General features: G+C 45.2%; 1 protein-coding gene across 1 annotated transcript; it reads left to right on the forward strand.

Moving 5' to 3' along the window:
- Positions 1–2,944: 2,944 nt before the first annotated feature.
- On the forward strand, positions 2,945–10,321 carry pcdh8.2 (protocadherin 8, tandem duplication 2). The gene is made up of 3 exons (XM_077001937.1): positions 2,945–5,574; positions 5,886–6,084; positions 9,623–10,321. The coding sequence occupies exons 1-3, from the start codon at positions 3,151–3,153 to the stop codon at positions 10,036–10,038; spliced, it is 3,039 nt and encodes a 1,012-aa protein (XP_076858052.1). The 5' UTR covers positions 2,945–3,150; the 3' UTR covers positions 10,039–10,321.
- Positions 10,322–19,396: the final 9,075 nt, after the last annotated feature.

The following is a 19,396-nucleotide window of genomic DNA, read 5'->3' on the forward strand; positions in this document are numbered from 1 at the left end:
GGTGTAGCTGATGTAAAGGTTAAGTCTAAGGTCACCAAGAGTTTGAACAGGGTAGAAACCATCACCATTTCTGTGGTTCCACCACGCTGTTGCAGGACTGGACCACAGACTGTGGAGAAGGAATGAGCTCTGTCCAATGGCATCTACACACTGCAGCCTTTGGTCTCACTGTTTAATAAATGTTTCTTATCATGTTAGGATGTTTCTTTTAAAAGCTTTTGCTTGAGGAAAAAAACAAAGCACATATCAAAGCATAAAGTTTATTTCACCTACCCCCAAATGCACAGAATGAACCTGGACATATTCCAAAAATGCAGAGTTAACCAGCACATGAATACAGCAGTACAGCACCTGATTACAGCATCACAGCACCTGAATACAGCACCACAACACCTGATTACAGCACTACAGCACCTGAATACAGCACCACAACACCTGATTACAGCACTACAGCACCTGAATACAGCACTACGGCACCTGAATACAGCACCACAGCACCTGATTACAGCATCACAGCACCTGATTACAGCACTACAGCACCTGAATACAGCACCACAACACCTGATTACAGCACTATAGCACCTGAATACAGCACCACAACACCTGAATACAGCACCACAACACCTGATTACATCACCTCAGCACCTGAATCCAGCACCACAGCACCTGATTACAGCACCACAACACCTGATTACAGCACTCAGCACCTGATTACAGCACTCCAGCACCTGAATACAGCACCACAACACCTGATTACAGCATCACAGCACCTGAATACAGCACCACAGCACCTGAATACAGCACCACAGCACCTGATTACAGCATCACAGCACCTGAATACAGCACTCCAGCACCTGAATACAGCACCACAGCACCTGAATACAGCACCACAGCACCTTATTTTAGGTGTCAGATTCAGGTGTCTCCCTTCAGGACAGTGTTCTTTGCAGTCATGTAGCTGTGAGATTCAGGAGTCACCCTATAGGACAGTGTTCTTTATAACTTACATCAGAATGATTTGCAAGACATTTCAAGATAAATGTGTAGTAATGCTGGAGTATCAGCGTATGTTAATCAGAGTGAATATGACCATGTCCATAAGATTGCACATTTAATATTAGAGAAAAACAAGACAACCTTGTTTCCTTGCTTTTAAATGTAGTTTTACTTAGTATACGTACCTAGTATATATGAAATAAATATCATAAATACTTTACCACAAAATATAATTCAGGTGGGCTAATAACACTGTAAGTCTCGCATTTTGGTATTTGGCAGAATGAAAAGCGTATAATGGAATATGGCAGTGCGGGAGAAGATAGCTCTCCTCCCGGCTCACTCTAATTGCGAGCGTGGGCTCTTAAGATTGGCACACCATTCACCCAGAATCCTGCCTGAATGTTTCGAATCTTAATGCGGCACACAAAAGGTGGGAGAGAGTCTGTCCAGAATTCTAAAGGAATCTTAAAACGATCTCCCACGAGAGGAGTAATCAGCCAGCAGCCAGATGGGCAGCGCTGCTGTATAATTTGCTTCTGATCTCTAATCTTTTCTGAAGCCCACTGCTGACAGAGTGTGTGTGTGTGTGTGTGTGTGTGTGTGTGTGTGTGTGTGTGTGTGTGTGTGTGTGTGTGTGTGTGTGTGTGTGTGTGTGTGTGTTTAGACTATCATGGCATTTCTTGAGGCACATTATGGACTGAAGTGATTAGCAAACTTGAAAAATGCAAAGATCCCCTAAAAGAGAATGCATTTAGAAACCTATTAAAAATGGAATTATGTCTGTGAGCCAACTGTAAATGTAAAATGCCTATCTTCCCTGAAACAGTTCCATGCATTTTCTTATTTGCCTTCGAAGCTTCTTTTCTGTGGCATGGATTCATTTGAGGCCACAAAAGATTTGCTGAGAACTTTCAAAGAAACAGAGCAATGCCCCTGGAATATAATCGCTAATGTTAGAAATGGATGTTCCAGTCGGTTGAGCATGCCTGTTTAATTATCTGTGATATACCCAACACGGCTGCTGCCACAGGGACACATGAGCTGAAGATTGGAAGTTAATATAGCAAAACAAAGCATGAGTGTCTGTACTACTACTGCTGCTACTGTTATTGTTGTTGTTTTTGTTCTTATTGTGATACATTTGTGCTTTCTGAGGAAAGTGGTAAGATTCTTAGGATTCTTAGATCTGAAGATACTGACATACATCTAACAGAAAATGTTGGGTCTTCTCTTACAAGCAGTAATGCTTTGATTAGAATTATGATTAAGAAACATATACTGAATACCATATGAAGTTCTGTTGGTTTGTTGACAGGAAATGACATTTCCCACCTCCAAAATAGGAGAGTCTGTCTTGCAGGGATGGACCTGATCCAGTCATTCCTATCATTCAGAACGTGGTGATGCGACTGTTAGACTGAATGAATGAGGGTTAGACTGAGAGGTAGGGTAAGGTTTAGGCCCTTCCTAGAGCGTGCCCTTCCTAGAGCGTGTCGTTGTTAGAGCATGCCCTTCCTAGACCGTGCCCTTCCTGTAGCGTGCCCTTCCTAGAGCGCATCGTTGCTAGAGCGTGCCCTTCCTAGAGCGCATCGTTGCTAGAGCGTGCCCTTCCTAGAACATGCCCTTCCTAGAGTGTGCCCTCATCATTCGTCACAGGTTAGAACGTCCTGAAGTGTTTCCCATTTTAGCACAGCGAGTCCTGACTAAAGAAAAGATCAAACACACTGAAGTAAACACTTTTATAAATGTTTCCTTCACAGCTTTAGTTCAAAAACATGTATCATATCTGCCTGAGAATCCCAGGGTTAACTCTAAATGTGGGCTCATGGAGTCCGATTATATTTGTTCTTTATGCGGTCTTGGTGATGTGAAACGAGGGATTGGTCACGCGCCATCTCATTTGAATGTGAATTAGCATAATTCACCGTCCGCGCTGCAGCTCTCGTGGCTGCACGGGAGGGGTATGAAAGTGGCGAGAACTTACTGACTACACGCGTAGAACGAGTGACATGCGCTTCCGTTTGGAGAAGCTGACGGGCAGGCGCGAGACCACTGTACAGTAAAACGCTGCTGATGTGTTAGGAACGCTCCGAGCTCCGCGAGGTGTTTAGGGACGGTCACAGATACGGTCACCGTTTTCTCATCAACAAAATGGAGCGACGGACACTCATATGGATCCGATGGACATTTGGAGTTACGTTTTTGTGTGTGTGCATCGCTGGTCCAGTTTTGTCAGAGGAAAAGACGGTGAGGTATAAAATCTACGAGGAAGCGCGTCCTCCCACAGTTATTGGAACTCTGGCTAGTAATATAACCTGGTCTCCGGACAAAGCCTGGAGATCGTCTCCTGGCATCAGGTTTAAAATGATGCCTCAGTCTACTGCTTCATTTATCCGCTTCAGAGAGAGTGACGGGAGGTTGACGGTCGAAGAGCGCATCGACCGAGAGAAAATGTGCAAGCGAAATTTGAGGTGCTTGATCAGCTTCGATGTCGCCTTTGTGTCTGTCGAACACTTCGAATTGTTTCATGTGGAGGTTGACGTTGTGGACATTAATGACAACTCTCCGGAGTTCCCGAGCCCTGAGTGCATGATTGAGATATCGGAGAATGCAGCTGTGGGGTCCCGCGTCCCTTTGGACGCCGCCGAGGACGCGGACGTTGGCTCGAACTCAATTCAAAACTACCAGATTTCTGATAACAATTACTTCGGGGTGGAGATGGTGACGAGAGTGGATGGGGTTAAATATGCGGAGCTCGTGCTAATTAAAGAGCTTGATAGAGAAACTCAAGCGAGTTACACACTTAAGCTTGTTGCTACCGACGGAGGTAATCCTTCCCAAAGTGGCTCTACTAACGTCACTGTAAAAGTGTTGGATTTTAACGACAACAGTCCCGTTTTTGATCAAACTAATTATTCGGTTGATTTATTTGAAGACGCCCCGATTGGACACCTTCTGTTACACCTGAACGCTGTAGATCCAGACGAAGATTTGAACGGACAGGTCGTATATGAGTTTGGCAAACAGGTCCCAAGTGAAATCCGACAGCTCTTTAAAATAGACCACAAATCTGGGCATCTAACACTTCAAAGCCCCGTCGATTATGAGGAGGAAACAACATATGAAGTCGACATACAAGCCACTGATTTGGGACACAATCCCGTTCCGTCCGTCTGTAAAATTATCATACACGTCCGAGACGTAAACGACAACCGACCTGAAGTCAGCATCACTCCTATTACATCGGGAGCGCACGGTGTCGCACACGTAAGCGAGGCTACGAGTCGAGACAGCCTCGTCGCCTTGATCAGCACCACGGACAGCGACACTGGCGCAAACGGCCAAGTCACCTGCAGCCTTCACGGCGGACACGGCGACTTTAAACTGAGAAGGGCTTACGAGGGCAGCTACACGATCGTGACCAACGCAGCTCTCGACAGGGAAAATATCCCAGAGTACAACCTAAGTATTGTAGCCGAAGACTTCGGAGCGCCACCATTGCGCACTGTCACTCAATACGTAATAGTTATTACCGACGTCAACGACAATGCCCCGTTTTTCAGTGCTAAAGTGTACGAAGGGTTCATTGAGGAAAATCAGTTGCCTGGTACCTACATCACGACAGTTTTGGCTAGCGACCGGGACGCGGGGCTAAATGGAGAAATAACCTATGACCTTTTTGACAGTGACACAAACGGCGTGTCCAGGTTTGCGATTATGAATCAAGCCGGCCACGTGTACGCTTTACAGAGTTTTAACTACGAAGTTGTAAGAAAACTAGAGCTTCGCGTCCACGCCAGCGACAGGGGTTGGCCGCAGCTTCAAAGTCACGCCATGCTCATCATAAATATAGTTGACCAGAATGACAACGCCCCCACGATAACCCAGCCCCCCCTCACCAACGGCTCCGCCGAAGTGTCCCTGCCCAGAGACGCAGCTCCAGGCTATATTGTTACGCGCATAAAAGCGAAGGATATGGATACAGGATTAAACGCTGAACTTATTTACAAACTCATCGAAGGGGCTGATTTGGGATTTTCGATCGATCAAGATACGGGAGAAATATACGTGAACCGAAAGATCGCGTATGACGCATATGAAATGTTGAAAGTGTCAGTGACTGTAAACGACAACGGACTCCCGCCTCTCACTTCAACTGCAACAATTCATTTCACCCTCACCGAGGGCGCACCAGCAAGCAACAATTTCTATAGCGACAGTGAGACAAACCCTGAACCCAAACCTTGGGCTACGTCCCTTATTCTTGTTCTAACCCTAACCAGTTCCTCTGTCTTGTTGCTTGCCGGGATTTTGATGTATTTATTATGTAGTCGTAAAAAGAGCCACAAAAACCCCGCGGTGCGTCAGAATGCCGCGGATCGAAGTTACGCAGAGAAGGAGAACAACGCCGTCTCGCTCATTTCACACCAGACACCTAACGTGTTTGAGGCGCACGCGCTGCCCAGTAAAGCTGTCCTGGGTTCGTCTGAAACAATCCGTAAGAGTGTGGAGGCAAGCGCTGAGCCCACACTTATCTTCAAATCTAAGTACAGGAATGTTGACGGTCAAATGGACGTAAGTGGTAGCATTACCATTGTTTCATTTAGTGTGTGTGTGTGTGTGTGTGTGTGTGTGTGTGTGTGTGTGTGTGTGTGTGTGTGTGTGTGTGTGTGTGTGTGTGTGTGTGCACATGCATGCATTCGTGTGAGATTATTGGTATATGTGTATGTTTTAGAAGCTGTTTATCCACCAGCATATATAATGTGCCTCAAATGAACCCCAGTCTACAGACAGCTGGTGTTCAGCATTCTCCAAAACACCCACCTGCCTAAATGAGGTTGTGTATGGCCAACACTGGTGACTGCTCCGTGCCTGTCGGTCCACAGGGCTACTCCACACTGCCTGGCTACGGCAAAGCCGGCCTGCGTGCAGCTGCAGTGTGGAAGGGGAACTCCATGCTGACCGTCGCAGGCCGAGACCCGCACATCAGTGGCAAGGACAGCGGGAAAGGTGACAGTGACGTGAACGACAGCGACTCTGATATAAGTGGCGAGGCGGCTAAAAAGGACTTTGCATCTTACAAAGGTGTGTGTAGTGATCCAGGCCAGGCCTGAGAATGAGAGCACAGGATTCACAATGATCAGATTGATTTTCCATTGTCTCACCTTAAGCCTGAAATGGGTTACTGAGTGGGGGGGTGTGCTACTGAGGGGGAGGGGCTACTGTGGGGGATAGGCTACTGAGGGGGTGTGTGCTACTGAGGGGGGGGGGGGCTACTGAGGGGGATGGGCTACTGAGGGGGGTGGGCTACTGAGGGGGTGTGTGCTACTGAGGGGGGTGGGCTACTGAGGGGGATGGGCTACTGAGGGGGGTGGGCTACTGAGGGGGATGGGCTACTGAGGGGGGTGGGCTACTGAGGGGAGTGGGCTACTGAGGGGGATGGGCTACTGAGGCGGGTGGGCTACTGAGGGGGGTGGGCTACTGAGGGGAGTGGGCTACTGAGGGGGATGGGCTACTGAGGGGGGTGGGCTACTGAGGGGAGTGGGCTACTGAGGGGGGTGGGCTACTGAGGGGGATGGGCTACTGAGGGGGGTGGGCTACTGTGGGGGATGGGATACTGAGGGGGGTGGGCTACTGAGGGGGATGGGCTACTGAGGGGGATGAACTACTGAGGGGGTGTGGGCTACTGAGTGGGGGGGGTGCGCTACTTTGGGAGATGGGCTACTGAGGGGGAGGGGCTAATGAGGGGGGTGGGCTACTGAGGGGAGTGGGCTACTGAGGGGATGGGCTACTGAGGGGGATGGGCTACTGAGGGGGGTGGGGTACTGAGGGGAGTGGGCTACTGAGGGGGGTGGGCTACTGAGGCGGGTGGGCTACTGAGGGGGATGAACTACTGAGGGGGTGTGGGCTACTGAGTGGGGGGGGGTGCGCTACTTTGGGAGATGGGCTACTGAGGGGGAGGGGCTAATGAGTGGGGGATGGGCTAATACTAACACTCAGTGTCCTTGAGTGCTAGAAAGGCGCTATTAAATAAAATGTATTATTATTATTAATAAGGGGGGGATGGGCTACTGAGTGGGGGGGCTATTGAGTGGGGGATGGGCTAATGAGTCAGGCCAGGACCATTTACCAAGCCATTTACATCTAATCCATAAGTAATCATGATAATAAGAAGGTTAATAAAATACATTTTTAAAGAACATGGCCAAGTTGACATATGTTAAAAACCTGATTGTCAACCACCTGTTAAACTAATGATTGTGCATGCCATTCTTATTATATTGTATGAATTCAGTTTTACAGTATACTTACCACTAATGTTGAAATTATATCTTCAAATGTCTAATTAGCAATTTAACAATTACCTTTATCATTACACTTAAAAGACTTAGAATTCATATTTTATACAGGTCTGCTACATGTGTGCAAAAGTGAATTTGCTCCAGAGCACAGAAATAATACTAGTCTCAAGCTGACTTTGCTCAAACTTTCTATCTATGAATTTCAGAATTTAAATGGAGTTTGAGGTGTGTAGAGTTAGACTCTAATGCAGATGTGTAGGAAGAGATTGTCATGTAGGTATATGGGAAAGGACTGTAGACTGAGCTGGTGGACATCAATTCATATTTATCTAACCCAGACACAGACACAGTGGATAAGGCTGTAAATAGACTTCTTCATTATCATAGCTACATTTGGACTCCAAATATTATGAAGGGGACTGCAAAACATGATTATATTATAACCTGAACTAATCCAATTAATGTTATTTTCTTACATTCTGTACATCTCCAAAAGAGCTTGCTCTCCTTCCACCCAGAAGGAGAATAGTGGGGTGTTAGGTTTGGGACTGCTGGAGTGTTTATGTGGTGTTTGGGACAGCTGGAGTGTTTATGTGGTGTTTGGGACTGCTGGAGTGTTTATGTGGTGTTTGGGACAGCTGGAGTGTTTATGTGGTGTTTGGGACTGCTGGAGTGTTTATGTGGTGTTTGGGACAGCTGGAGTGTTTATGTGGTGTTTGGGACTGCTGGAGTGTTTATGTGGTGTTTGGGACAGCTGGAGTGTTTATGTGGTGTTTGGGACTGCTGGAGTGTTTATGTGGTGTTTGGGACAGCTGGAGTGTTTATGTGGTGTTTGGGAATGCTGGAGTGTTTATGTGGTGTTTGGGACAGCTGGAGTATTTCTGTGGTGTTTGGGACTGCTGGAGTGTTTATGTGGTGTTTGGGACAGCTGGAGTGTTTATGTGGTGTTTGTGTGGGCTTCTGTCATTGAGTAATTGCAGACAATCTGTTAGCATATGGATCAGTTGCGCTGAGTTGATTCATTATTAGCACACTGTAGAAGTGCTGCTTTGTAAATGCACAAGCATCAGAGGTGCACATAGCACAGAGAGCACAGAGAACTGAGAGAACAGAGCACAGAGAACAGAGAACACAGAGGATGGAACTTTACAATGGACAGATTTGAATCTGAACCACATCACATCTGCCTAATAGAGGGGACATACATAAGAGTCAGCAAATAGCCTCTTTCTGGGTTGAACAAAATTGCAGTCTAGTGAAATGAAGGAGTTGGGTGAATATTTAGAGGTAAAAATGAGAGAGATTCTGTCTCTGATTGATTGTCAGCATGAACATCACAAAACCATATCAGGATATGGTTATAAATCACACACAAATGCCATGGTGCCAGTATAAGCAAGCAGGTTCACAGTGAAGGACTAACCATAAGTATTCCACCCTAACCCTAATTATTTAATAATAAATGCCTTCTCCACTCCTCCATGACTGAGTGTGTGTTGATGACTGAGTGTGTGTTGATGACCGAGTGTGTGTTGATGACTGAGTGTGTGTTAATGACCGAGTGTGCGTTGATCACTGAGTGTGTGTTAATGACTGAGTGTGCGGTAATTATCAAGTGTGCGTTGATGACCGAGTGTGTGTTGATGACCGAGTATGTGTTGATGACCAAGTGTGTGTTGATGACCGAGTATGTGTTGATGATCAAGTGTGCGTTGATGACTGAGTGTGCGTTGATGACCGAGTGTGCGTTGATGACCGAGTGTGTGTTGATGACCGAGTGTGCGTTGATGACCGAGTGTGTGTTGATGACAGAGTGTGCGTTGATGACCAAGTGTGTGTTGATGACCGAGTATGTGTTGATGACCAAGTGTGTGTTGATGACCGAGTGTGCGTTGATGACCGAGTGTGTGTTGATGAGCAAGTGTGTTGATGACAGTGTGTGTTGATGACCGAGTGTGTGTTGATGACCGAGTGTGTGTTGATGAGCAAGTGTGTTGATGACAGAATGTGTGTTGATGACCGAGTGTGTGTTGATGAGCAAGTGTGTTGATGACAGAGTGTGTGTTGATGATAGAGTGTGTTGATGACCGAGTGTGTGTTGATGACCCAGTGTGCGTTGATGACCGAATGTGCGTTGATGACCGAGTGTGTGTTGATGACCGAGTGTGTGTTGATGAGCAAGTGTGTTGATGACAGAGTGTGTGTTGATGACAGAGTGTGTTGATGACAGAGTGTGTGTTGATGACAGAGTGTGTGTTGATGACCGAGTGTGTGTTGCTGACCAAGTGTGTTGATGACCCAGTGTGTGTTGACTCTTCCAGGGCTCTGGGCCTGTACCAGTGAGTGCAGAGTGCTGGGTCACTCAGATCGATGCTGGAGCCCGTCGGCCACACGGGCTAATACCTCCACCACCCACCACCTGTCAACCTTCTCCAGGGCCGCCCCCTCCCCCCCCCACTCCCGTCTTGGCCCCCAGCCGGCAGGGACGGCTGCTGTGCAACGCACCACTGAGGGGAGACGAAGCCAGTGTGACTACATCCACATCTGCTCTCCACAGCCACAGAGGAGAAAGAACAGTGAGGAAACAGACGTGGAAGTGTTCACACACTCCACACAGCCAACCCCAGTGAACAGTCCCGGGAGATTCACACACTCCACACAGCCAACCCCAGTGAAGAGTCATGGAAGTGTTCACACACTCCACACAGCCAACCCCAGTGAACAGTCATGGAAGTGATCACACACTCCACACAGCCAACCCCAGTGAACAGTCTTGGGAGATTCACACATGAATGATGATTTCATGGGCTTTGATGATAGAACTTTCATCTTTATTTGACATTTTGTACATACAGAGTATATTTTTGAACAACGCAATATGAACTTTTCTTGTTTTTTCATGGCATGTTTTAGCTAAGGTTATATAAAAACCTAATTTCAACCTTAATGTCAGAAGTGACAATGTATTTAAATGTGACTGTATTTGTATGACATTTTGTCACTGTGTTTCAGAAATAAACATTTTTTTCTACTGCTTGTTTAGCCTGATTGTTTTGAAAGCACTATGGGGGTAATCAGCAGAGGTGGGGACTCGAGTCACATGACTTGGACTCGAGTCAGACTCGAGTCATTAATATTAAGACTTTTGACTTGACTTGAAAAAATATTCAGAGACTTAGACTTGACTTGTATGGCGTCAATATAGGACCTAATGTTTTGAGAATCAAAAAACAGAATCCATAACCAAGAAATTACGTTTTGTAATTGAGAAAACTGTCGTTAATATTGAGAGTTTAAAAAGCTGGTTTGTAAACACAATATTTATGTTTTCAATAGTCTATTTTGAGTTTAATATTCTTGAAGAATCTGTTTTCGTTTTCGTTGCGCCTTTTCTCGTTCGCAGCTTCTCTCGGTCTCGCTCTCGCCTCCAGAAGTTTCTCGCTTTTGACTTTTGGACCTGTTTTTACGGGTGTGTGTGTAAAATGGCATGGGTGGGCGGGGCTTAACTCCATCAGCCAATGACTGTGTAAATCCCGCCCACCCATGCCATTCTACACACACACACGATTACAATATACAACAGGGTAGTCGTAACTCCACAACAATCTACTTCAGTCTATCTACTGTGGGTTACTAAAATAGATAATTGTTAAAAATAGCTGATATGAGAAAACATAAACACAAATCTTGCCTGTGTTTGCCGGTGTTGTGCTGAATTCCGACTCAAACTAAGAATTACGAGAAAAGTAACACACTTGATATATCGAAGTTCACCTACGACTACGTGACCTCGCCATGTTACTTTGTTCCACGTCGTTACAGACAACCGTGCATCTTATAAGTGTGTTACTGTTCTCGTAATTCTTAGTTTGAGTCGGAATTCGGCACAACACCAGCAAACACAGGCAAGATGTGTGTTTATGTTTTCTCATATCAGCTATTTTTAATGATTATCTATTTTAGTAACCCACAGTAGATAGACTGAAGTAGATTGTTGTGGAGTTACGACTACCCTGTTGTATATTGTAATCGTGTGTGTAGAATGGCATGGGTGGGCGTGGCTTAACTCCATCAGCCAATGACTGTGTAAATCCCGCCCACCCGTAAAAACAGGTCCAAAAGTCAAAAGCGAGAAACTTCTGGAGGCGAGAGCGAGACCGAGAGAAGCGCGAACGAGAAAAGGCGCAACGAAAACGGATTCTTCAAGAATATTAAACTCAAAATAGACTATTGAAAACATAAATATTGTGTTTACAAACCAGCTTTTTAAACTCTCAATATTAACGACAGTTTTCTCAATTACAAAACGTAATTTCTTGGTTATGGATTCTGTTTTTTGATTCTCAAAACATTAGGTCCTATATTGACGCCATAGCCTTGGACTTTTACACCAATAACTTGGGACTTGAATTGGACTTGAACCTGTTTACTTGCAAAGACTTGATTTTTTTTTACCTCAAATCTAAATTTTAAAACGCATATTAATATTTATAAAGTGCGCCCTATTAATTTCATTTCCGTCCTTCTGACGCAGACCGGCGTTACACCAGATTCTGTGACCGTCGAGTTTTGTGACCACGGGGAGCTATTTCACAGTTTCTGTTCAGAGGCACAAACGCTTTACGAATGCTACGTAAACTACGCTGATGCACTTTCTTTACTCGTTTTGTTGGTGTCCACGAGCCAAAATATGACAGATGTTTATATTTACATTTATCGTATCTTAATTACATAAATGTACTTAAACAAGATTTACCATCCCCTCACCATTGCAGCCAACAAAGAAATCATGAATGGGATGTACAGGTGAGCCTTTTTAACTGGGGTCACCAATTCTGACGGCAGCCATCAGAATATGTGACCCCACTGAATCTCCAGGTAACAATAGTAGCCTACACCGTGACCCTACAATAACAGAAAACAATGAAAAAATAACCCTAACCTTTTATTAGTCTATATTTAAACATTTTATCCAAATGTTTAGAATAACCATTCGTAATGACAGCATCTTGCTTACGATGAAGCTTGCTATTTTCGTGTAAAATTATGTAACGAAACATTCTTGTTTAAGTACATTTATGTAATTAAGAGAAGATTAAATGTAAATGATCTGTCATCTTTTGGCTGGCGGACACCAACAAAATGAGTAAAGAAACGCATCAGCGTAGCATTCGTAAAGCGTTGGTGCCTGTAAAAAAAAAAAAAAGACTCGAAAGGACTTGAAATTCCAAGTTTCAGACTTGGGACTTGACTTGACGGTTGCTTGTCTTGACTCGAGACTTGACTTGAGTTGACTGTCTTTACTTGAGACTTGACTCGGGACTTGAGGATAAAGACTTGGACTTACTTGAGACTTGCAAAACACTGACTTGGTCCCACCTCTGGTAATCAGTATAGGTTACAGCACACATATTTATTTACAGCCCACAATATAAATGTATATGATTTAAAGTGCAACGTAATGCATCTTTTGGACTAACATGACCCTTTACTGTATATGAGTATAACCCTTTCCATAGTTATCTATTGTGTTGTTGAACTATTCCATGAATGTAAATCATTTTTTCCCAGTTCTGCTCCCAGTTCTCCTCTTGCAGTGGAGCAGCTCAGACAGAGAAGAACGTTGCAGTAGAGCAGGTCTATGGCAGAGAGAATGGACCGAGCTTCTGAAGAAAAACCCGTTGGCGTTTACATCACCTTTCGGGCAGCTGCCAGACTCCTGCTTTTTTGGGAAGACGGCTAGTGTAATAGTGTAATATGGTTTCTGAGATACAACTGGAGAATTTAATTTAATTAGATCTGGAGAATCAGGCAGCCACTACTGTGCAGTGAGGGACAGCTTAGAGAAACTCTCACACAACTGCTGAAGACGAGGAACAAGCTTCATCACCAGGAGGCAGCCATTACAAGTCAGTTTTAATTAATGAAGGACTGCAGACATAAGGCAGACTGCTGTGACGTTTCCACATTCAATAAGGCCAAGAACCTCATGTGGACTCTACACCAGCACGAACACAGGAATATGTTTGTGCTATTGAACAGTTGGATAAATTAAAAATCTTAGAAGTTAAAGGTGGAGTTAGAAGTGAAGTGGGGGAGAGTAGTGGAGGAGTGGAGGATATCTCCATGTAGATATTTTCTACATCTCCATAACATTTCCAAGCTGAGAAATGCATTATCCCAGCATGATGCAGAAAAATTAGTACACGCCTTTGTTAGCTCCAGATTAGACTACTGTAACTCATTACTGTCAGGATGCTCAAATATCTAAATAAACTTCAAATAGTTCAAAATGCTGCAGCCAGTGTTCCAACTACACCTAGAAAATGCGATCATATTAGTCCGGTCTTATCAGCTTTGCATTGACTCCCAGTTAAATTATGTATTGATTTTAAAATTCCTCTATTGACCTACTGTGACGAGCAGTGAGTGCGAACGGAAAAGGAAGCGATCACGTCAAGTCTCAGGGAAGAAGGAGGGGTTAATGATAACGTATATGCATACCAAAGACCAAAATTAAGGGTATAATAACCAGCTGTCAACTGGTATAAAGACAAGACATATATAGACAGACAAACGACCCTCAGGTGAGGGCCTGCTAATAGGCCCCGCCCACCTGAGGGACAAACACAATGCAATAATAACAGTATAACTGCCACTTTGTACAGGGCCGACCGGCAGGGAGGGGCCCTCATATAGTGACACCTACAAATCACTGCACGGGCTTGCTCCTGTTTACCTCCAGGAACTTATCTCCAATTATGAACCCCCACATCCTCTAAGATCACAGGGTGCTGGCTTCTTATTAGTTCCAACAATTAATACAGGTACAGCAGGGGGAAGATACTTTTCTTATAGGGCCCCCCAGCTATGGAATAACCTTCCAGAATGTGTCCGGGACTCTGACACAGTCTCAATCTTTAACTCTAGGTTGAAAACTTGTTTATTTACTTTAGCATTTGATAATTAATGTGCCCCCTTAGGTAAAGGTTACAGATCCCAGGGTTCATAGTGGTTTTATGGTATAGCACTGGTTGGTGCTGACATCCCATCACTGCACATGATCACTCAAGTTTGTTGACACTGTAGTGAATGAATGCCAATGTCTCAGGATGCTTCCAAGTCTGTTACCTTCTGGTTCTGCCCTTTTAGTTAGGCTGTAATAATTTAATGCCAGAGTTGCTACCACACTTCAGAAATGTAAAAAAATTCTCTGTCCTGCATATAATCCCATACAGAGCAAATTTTCCCTCTTTTCTTTTTCCAAATGGCTGCCCTCCTACCCAAGAAACACTGAGACGAGGAGAGATGAGCCTATCCACACTGGGCCTGCCACCTCCTGCCTAACCAGCTATAGATGAAGGATCAACCCACCCAAGGAGTGGGGGAGAGTGGGAGAGTGGGGGAGTGAGAGAGTGGGGGGGAGTGGGGGAGAGTGGGGGAGTGGGGGGGAGTGGGGGAGTGAGAGAGTGGGGGGGAGTGGGGGAGAGTGGGGGAGTGGGAGAGAGTGGGGGAGAGTGGGAGAGTGGGGGAGAGTGAGAGAGTGGGGGAGAGTGGGGGAGAGTGGGAGAGTGGGAGAGTGGGGGAGTGGGGGAGAGTGGGAGAGTGGGGGAGAGTGAGAGAGTGGGAGAGTGGGGGAGTGGGGGAGAGTGGGACAGTGGGGGAGAGTGAGAGAGTGGGAGAGTGGGGGAGTGGGGGAGAGTGGGAGAGTGGGAGAGTGGGGGAGAGTGAGAGAGTGGGGGAGAGTGGGGGAGAGTGGGAGAGTGGGGGAGAGAGTGGGAGAGTGGGAGAGTGGGGGAGAGTGAGAGAGTGGGGGAGAGTGGGAGAGTGGGGGAGTGGGGGAGAGTGGGGGAGAGTGGGAGAGTGGGGGAGAGAGTGGGGGAGAGTGGGGGAGAGTGGGGGAGAGTGGGGGAGAGTGGGAGAGTGGGGGAGAGAGTGGGAGAGTGGGAGAGTGGGGGAGAGTGAGAGAGTGGGGGAGAGTGGGAGAGTGGGGGAGTGGGGGAGAGTGGGGGAGTGGGGGAGAGTGGGGGAGTGGGGGAGTGTGGGAGAGTGGGGGAGAGTGAGAGAGTGGGAGAGTGGGAGAGAGTGGGAGAGTGGGGGAGAGTGGGAGAGTGGGGGAGAGTGAGAGAGTGGGGGAGAGTGGGAGAGTGGGAGAGTGGGGGAGTGGGGGAGAGTGGGAGAGTGGGGGAGAGTGGGGGAGTGGGGGAGAGTGGGAGAGTGGGAGAGTGGGAGAGTGGGAGAGTGGGAGAGTGGGAGAGTGGGGGAGTGGGGGAGAGTGGGGGAGTGGGGGAGAGTGGGGGAGAGTGAGAGAGTGGGAGAGTGAGAGAGTGGGGGAGAGTGGGAGAGTGGGGGAGTGGGGGACACGTATGCTCTGTAACACATATGCTCTGTATCTCATAAAACACATATGGGCTGTATCTATTAAAACACATATGTGCTGTATCTATTAAAACACATATGTGCTGTATCTCTTACTGGCTCAGCACATAGGCACCAGTTCAGCAGTATGAGGCACTGGTGTGATTAGGATATATTATAAATGTATATACCATGTGATATATACATATGTATGTATGAATGTATGTATGTATGTATGTGGTCCAGTCTGTGTGGTCCAGACTATGTGGACCAGACTATGATATATAGTCTGTGATATATAGTCAATATGACATTCAAAATAAAATCTAGAAAAAAGGTGTAAGACTTTTGTCAGGAAAAATATCAATAAATATAATGTTTCACTGATAATGTACTGAAAAGAGAAGCACAGTTAAAAGTATAATTACTTCAAAAAACAGATACAAACAAACAGAAATGTCCAATTACACTAACAGCCCTGGAGAAGCAAGGGCCCAAAAGACTAATTAAAAGACTAATAAAAAGACTAGTTAAAAGACTAATTAAAAAACTTCAAAAGGAAAAGCATTTACAACAAAACATTGTGCATTTGCATCTCTACAGCACCTTAAAAGCATCACCTCTATGTGTGTCTCCTGGTCTTTCAAACACCATTAAAAGAAAATTATGTTTTCTCCAGTGTCTCTGCTATTACACAGCCGCCCAGTGGAAAAGCTCAGTGAGCCATGAGAGAAAAAAAAAACAAAACAAAACATTATGATCCGCACTCAGACCCAGACCCAGACTCAAACTCACTCACACTCAGACTCACTCACACTCACTCACCCTCAGACTCACGCTCAGACTCACTCACACTCACTCACCCTCAGACTCACGCTCAGACTCACATTCAGACTCACTCACACTCACTAACACTTTGACTCTTTGTCTGCTAACTGGTAACAGGTGATCAGCATTCATTCCAGTGCATCTTATACAGCACAAACACCCTACAAACTATGTTATCATACACAGCTTTCATGAAGAACATTGTTCCAGATTTTTGAAACTCCAAAATACACCAAAATAACCTCCCACAAACTGGTCCTCTAAGGGACTAACAGTATGTGTGTCTTGGCAGAAGAAAACTGTATGTGGATTACGAGAATAGTTCAGCTGTCTGCACCCTGTGAGTGAGTGCTTGTTGACTGTTATATAATAATTATATTACTATATAATGACTATTATATTTAGTTCATTTTGTATGAGTTTACAGAAACAGTACAAGGCAATAAATGAAACATTGATTGGTGTTTGATAGGAACGCCATCAAAAACAAAAGAGCGTTTAGTAAGACTGGAACCTCACTGGGGAGGGACGTCCGTTATCTGGATAAGTGGTTCTTCACCAGGGGAGATGGGACAGAGCCCCTTCCTGCAGGCTATGTCAGCCTTGGTGATGCGCACCAACGTTAGGGTGAGGGTTACAGTAATGGCCAGGGTCACGGTTAACTCTAATCTCAGTGAGTGTCAGAGATGAGGCATCTCAATACTACATGATATTAAATAAATAAATAATGTAAGCACCTAAATTATTTTGAGCCACTCCCCATCTTCATTTATTTAAAGTCTCACTAAAAGAACCAGCATGACATGGTTCATAAACTACAGAACTACATTAAATTGATCTCAAAGGAATAATAAGTAAGTATTATAAGTAAGTATAAAATATAAGAAAGCATAAAATGAGTAAGTATTAGCACAAAGGACACATAAGGCTTGAGCAAAATATTGCAAAGAAAAAATCTTCTTTGCAGGAGTTTTATTCTATATTACTGAGTCTGGAGATTGGGGGAGGAGTGGAGCTGTTTTATCTGAGTGGGGGAACCTGGCTAACTGTGACTGACTTTAGGGTAGAGCAGGGGTGGGCAATTAATTTTTACAAGGGGCCACATGAGAAACCTGAATTGTGTCAGAGGGCCACACAAACAATAATGACGTCATCACAGTGGCTCCGACCACCTCACGCAAACTTCCGCGAACGGCGGAGGCGTTTATACTTGCCGCGTCACATTCTGTGCAGTGTTCTCCGAAACGATGTGTGTTGGTATAAAGAAACACCCCTCAAAAACAGGGGAAGGCAGGGTTGCCAACTCTCACGCATTGAGCGTGAGACACACGCATTTGACCGTTTTCACACGCTCTCACGCCACACTTCTGATATCTCACGCCGAAAAAAAATATCCAGTTTATTTACCTCAGATTCACATATATGATTCAATACGTTACTAGTTCGCTAGCTCTGGCGCCATCCACCGGCGATATAACACTGAATCTGTGTCCATTTTACGTTCGCCAAGACCCCCCCCCCCCCCCCCACATACTTTCGTTCGCCACCAAGCGCGGCGCGCGAAGTTACAAAATTCGAGAGATAATCTATTGATTACAGGACACACGATTATAAAGGAGTGCGTGTATAAAACAAAGTGTGTGTATAGAACACATATAGTATATAAACCTAAAATGTTTATGTATTTTTTTTTACTTTTTACCCCAGACCCGAAGATCAAACAGGAATTTAAAAAATCATAACCAATAATAGGGTATACGCTAATTTATTGCAGATGTTTTTTAACAAATGAACAGTATTCCCTCCAAAAATAAACATCGTAAAGTGCGGGACATCCAGAGACAGCCACTATTAATCTCTCCTCCATTTTGCAATCGGAACAAATAATCAGTAGGAACCAAAGTCAGAGGTGCGGTTTCGGAGGAGGGTGCAAACATACTTTCTGATTGGTAGTCGCCGCCGCGCGTCACTGCTCATTTGCATAAAGTTGAGCCAAGCTCAACTTGTTCGCGTCGCTCGAATCGCTCACTTCGCGTCGCGCCGCGCCGCGCCGCGCCGCGCCGCGTCGCGTCGCTGGGTGTCGCTCACTCTCATTGAAAATGAATGACTTCCGGTCGCCGTGTCGCTCTCGTCGCTTTCGGTGTGAACGCACAGTTATTATACTTTCGCGAGCGACCGTAGCACGCGACTCCGCCCACCTCGCGCGACACTGCGCGAGCGGTGGCGTTTATACTTTCGTGAACGTCGCGAGCGTCGCTGCAGTGTTCTCCGAAACGATAGGTGGCGATAGGTAGCAGTGGAGAATAAAAAACCTCTGCAAAACCGGGGAAAGAACATTTTTACCTGACCAGAGACCGTATAGGCATCAAACATAAATATGGCTTTGCAATATTGTATGAAACGATATGTGGTAGTATAAAGAAACACCCCTCAAAAAAAGGGGAATGAACATTTACCTGACGCATTTTGATGTTGCTTTGTGTTTCAGGTTTGAAAAGTGCTGGAATTTAGGCTAAAGTACATTAAAATGTTGAAATTACGTTAACAAATACGAGCCTCTTGTAATTCCAGGACGAAACATGAGAGAACGTGTAGACGTTAAGATTGGGCGTTTTGAAAATAAACAACCATTAAATAATGTGATAAAAAGCGAATTATTTCGATTAATTTCGAGTATATGTAGGCTATAAATATTTAACTTAATTAAGTTTAACGTGCAGGGAAATATTGGTTTAAGCCTGGTTTATACTCGACGCGCCGCGAGTATAACCATTAAATAATGTGATAAAAAGCGAATTATTTCGAATTATTTCGAGTATATATATTAATATTTAGTTTAATTATGTTTATCGTGCTGGAAAATATTTAAATGGACCTTGAAAGTGCCGTACAAGTGCTTTAATTCCACC

Source organism: Brachyhypopomus gauderio, chromosome 4 (genome assembly GCF_052324685.1).
Source record: "Brachyhypopomus gauderio isolate BG-103 chromosome 4, BGAUD_0.2, whole genome shotgun sequence".
Taxonomy (NCBI): domain Eukaryota; kingdom Metazoa; phylum Chordata; class Actinopteri; order Gymnotiformes; family Hypopomidae; genus Brachyhypopomus; species Brachyhypopomus gauderio.

Coding starts and splice junctions, on each gene's coding strand:
- pcdh8.2 (XM_077001937.1), top strand. CDS start 3,151: ATGGAGCGACGGACACTCATATGGATCCGATGGACATTTGGAGTTACG. Junction 5,575..5,885: donor ATGTTGACGGTCAAATGGAC/GTAAGTGGTAGC, acceptor GTCGGTCCACAG/GGCTACTCCACACTGCCTGG. Junction 6,085..9,622: donor GGACTTTGCATCTTACAAAG/GTGTGTGTAGTG, acceptor TGACTCTTCCAG/GGCTCTGGGCCTGTACCAGT.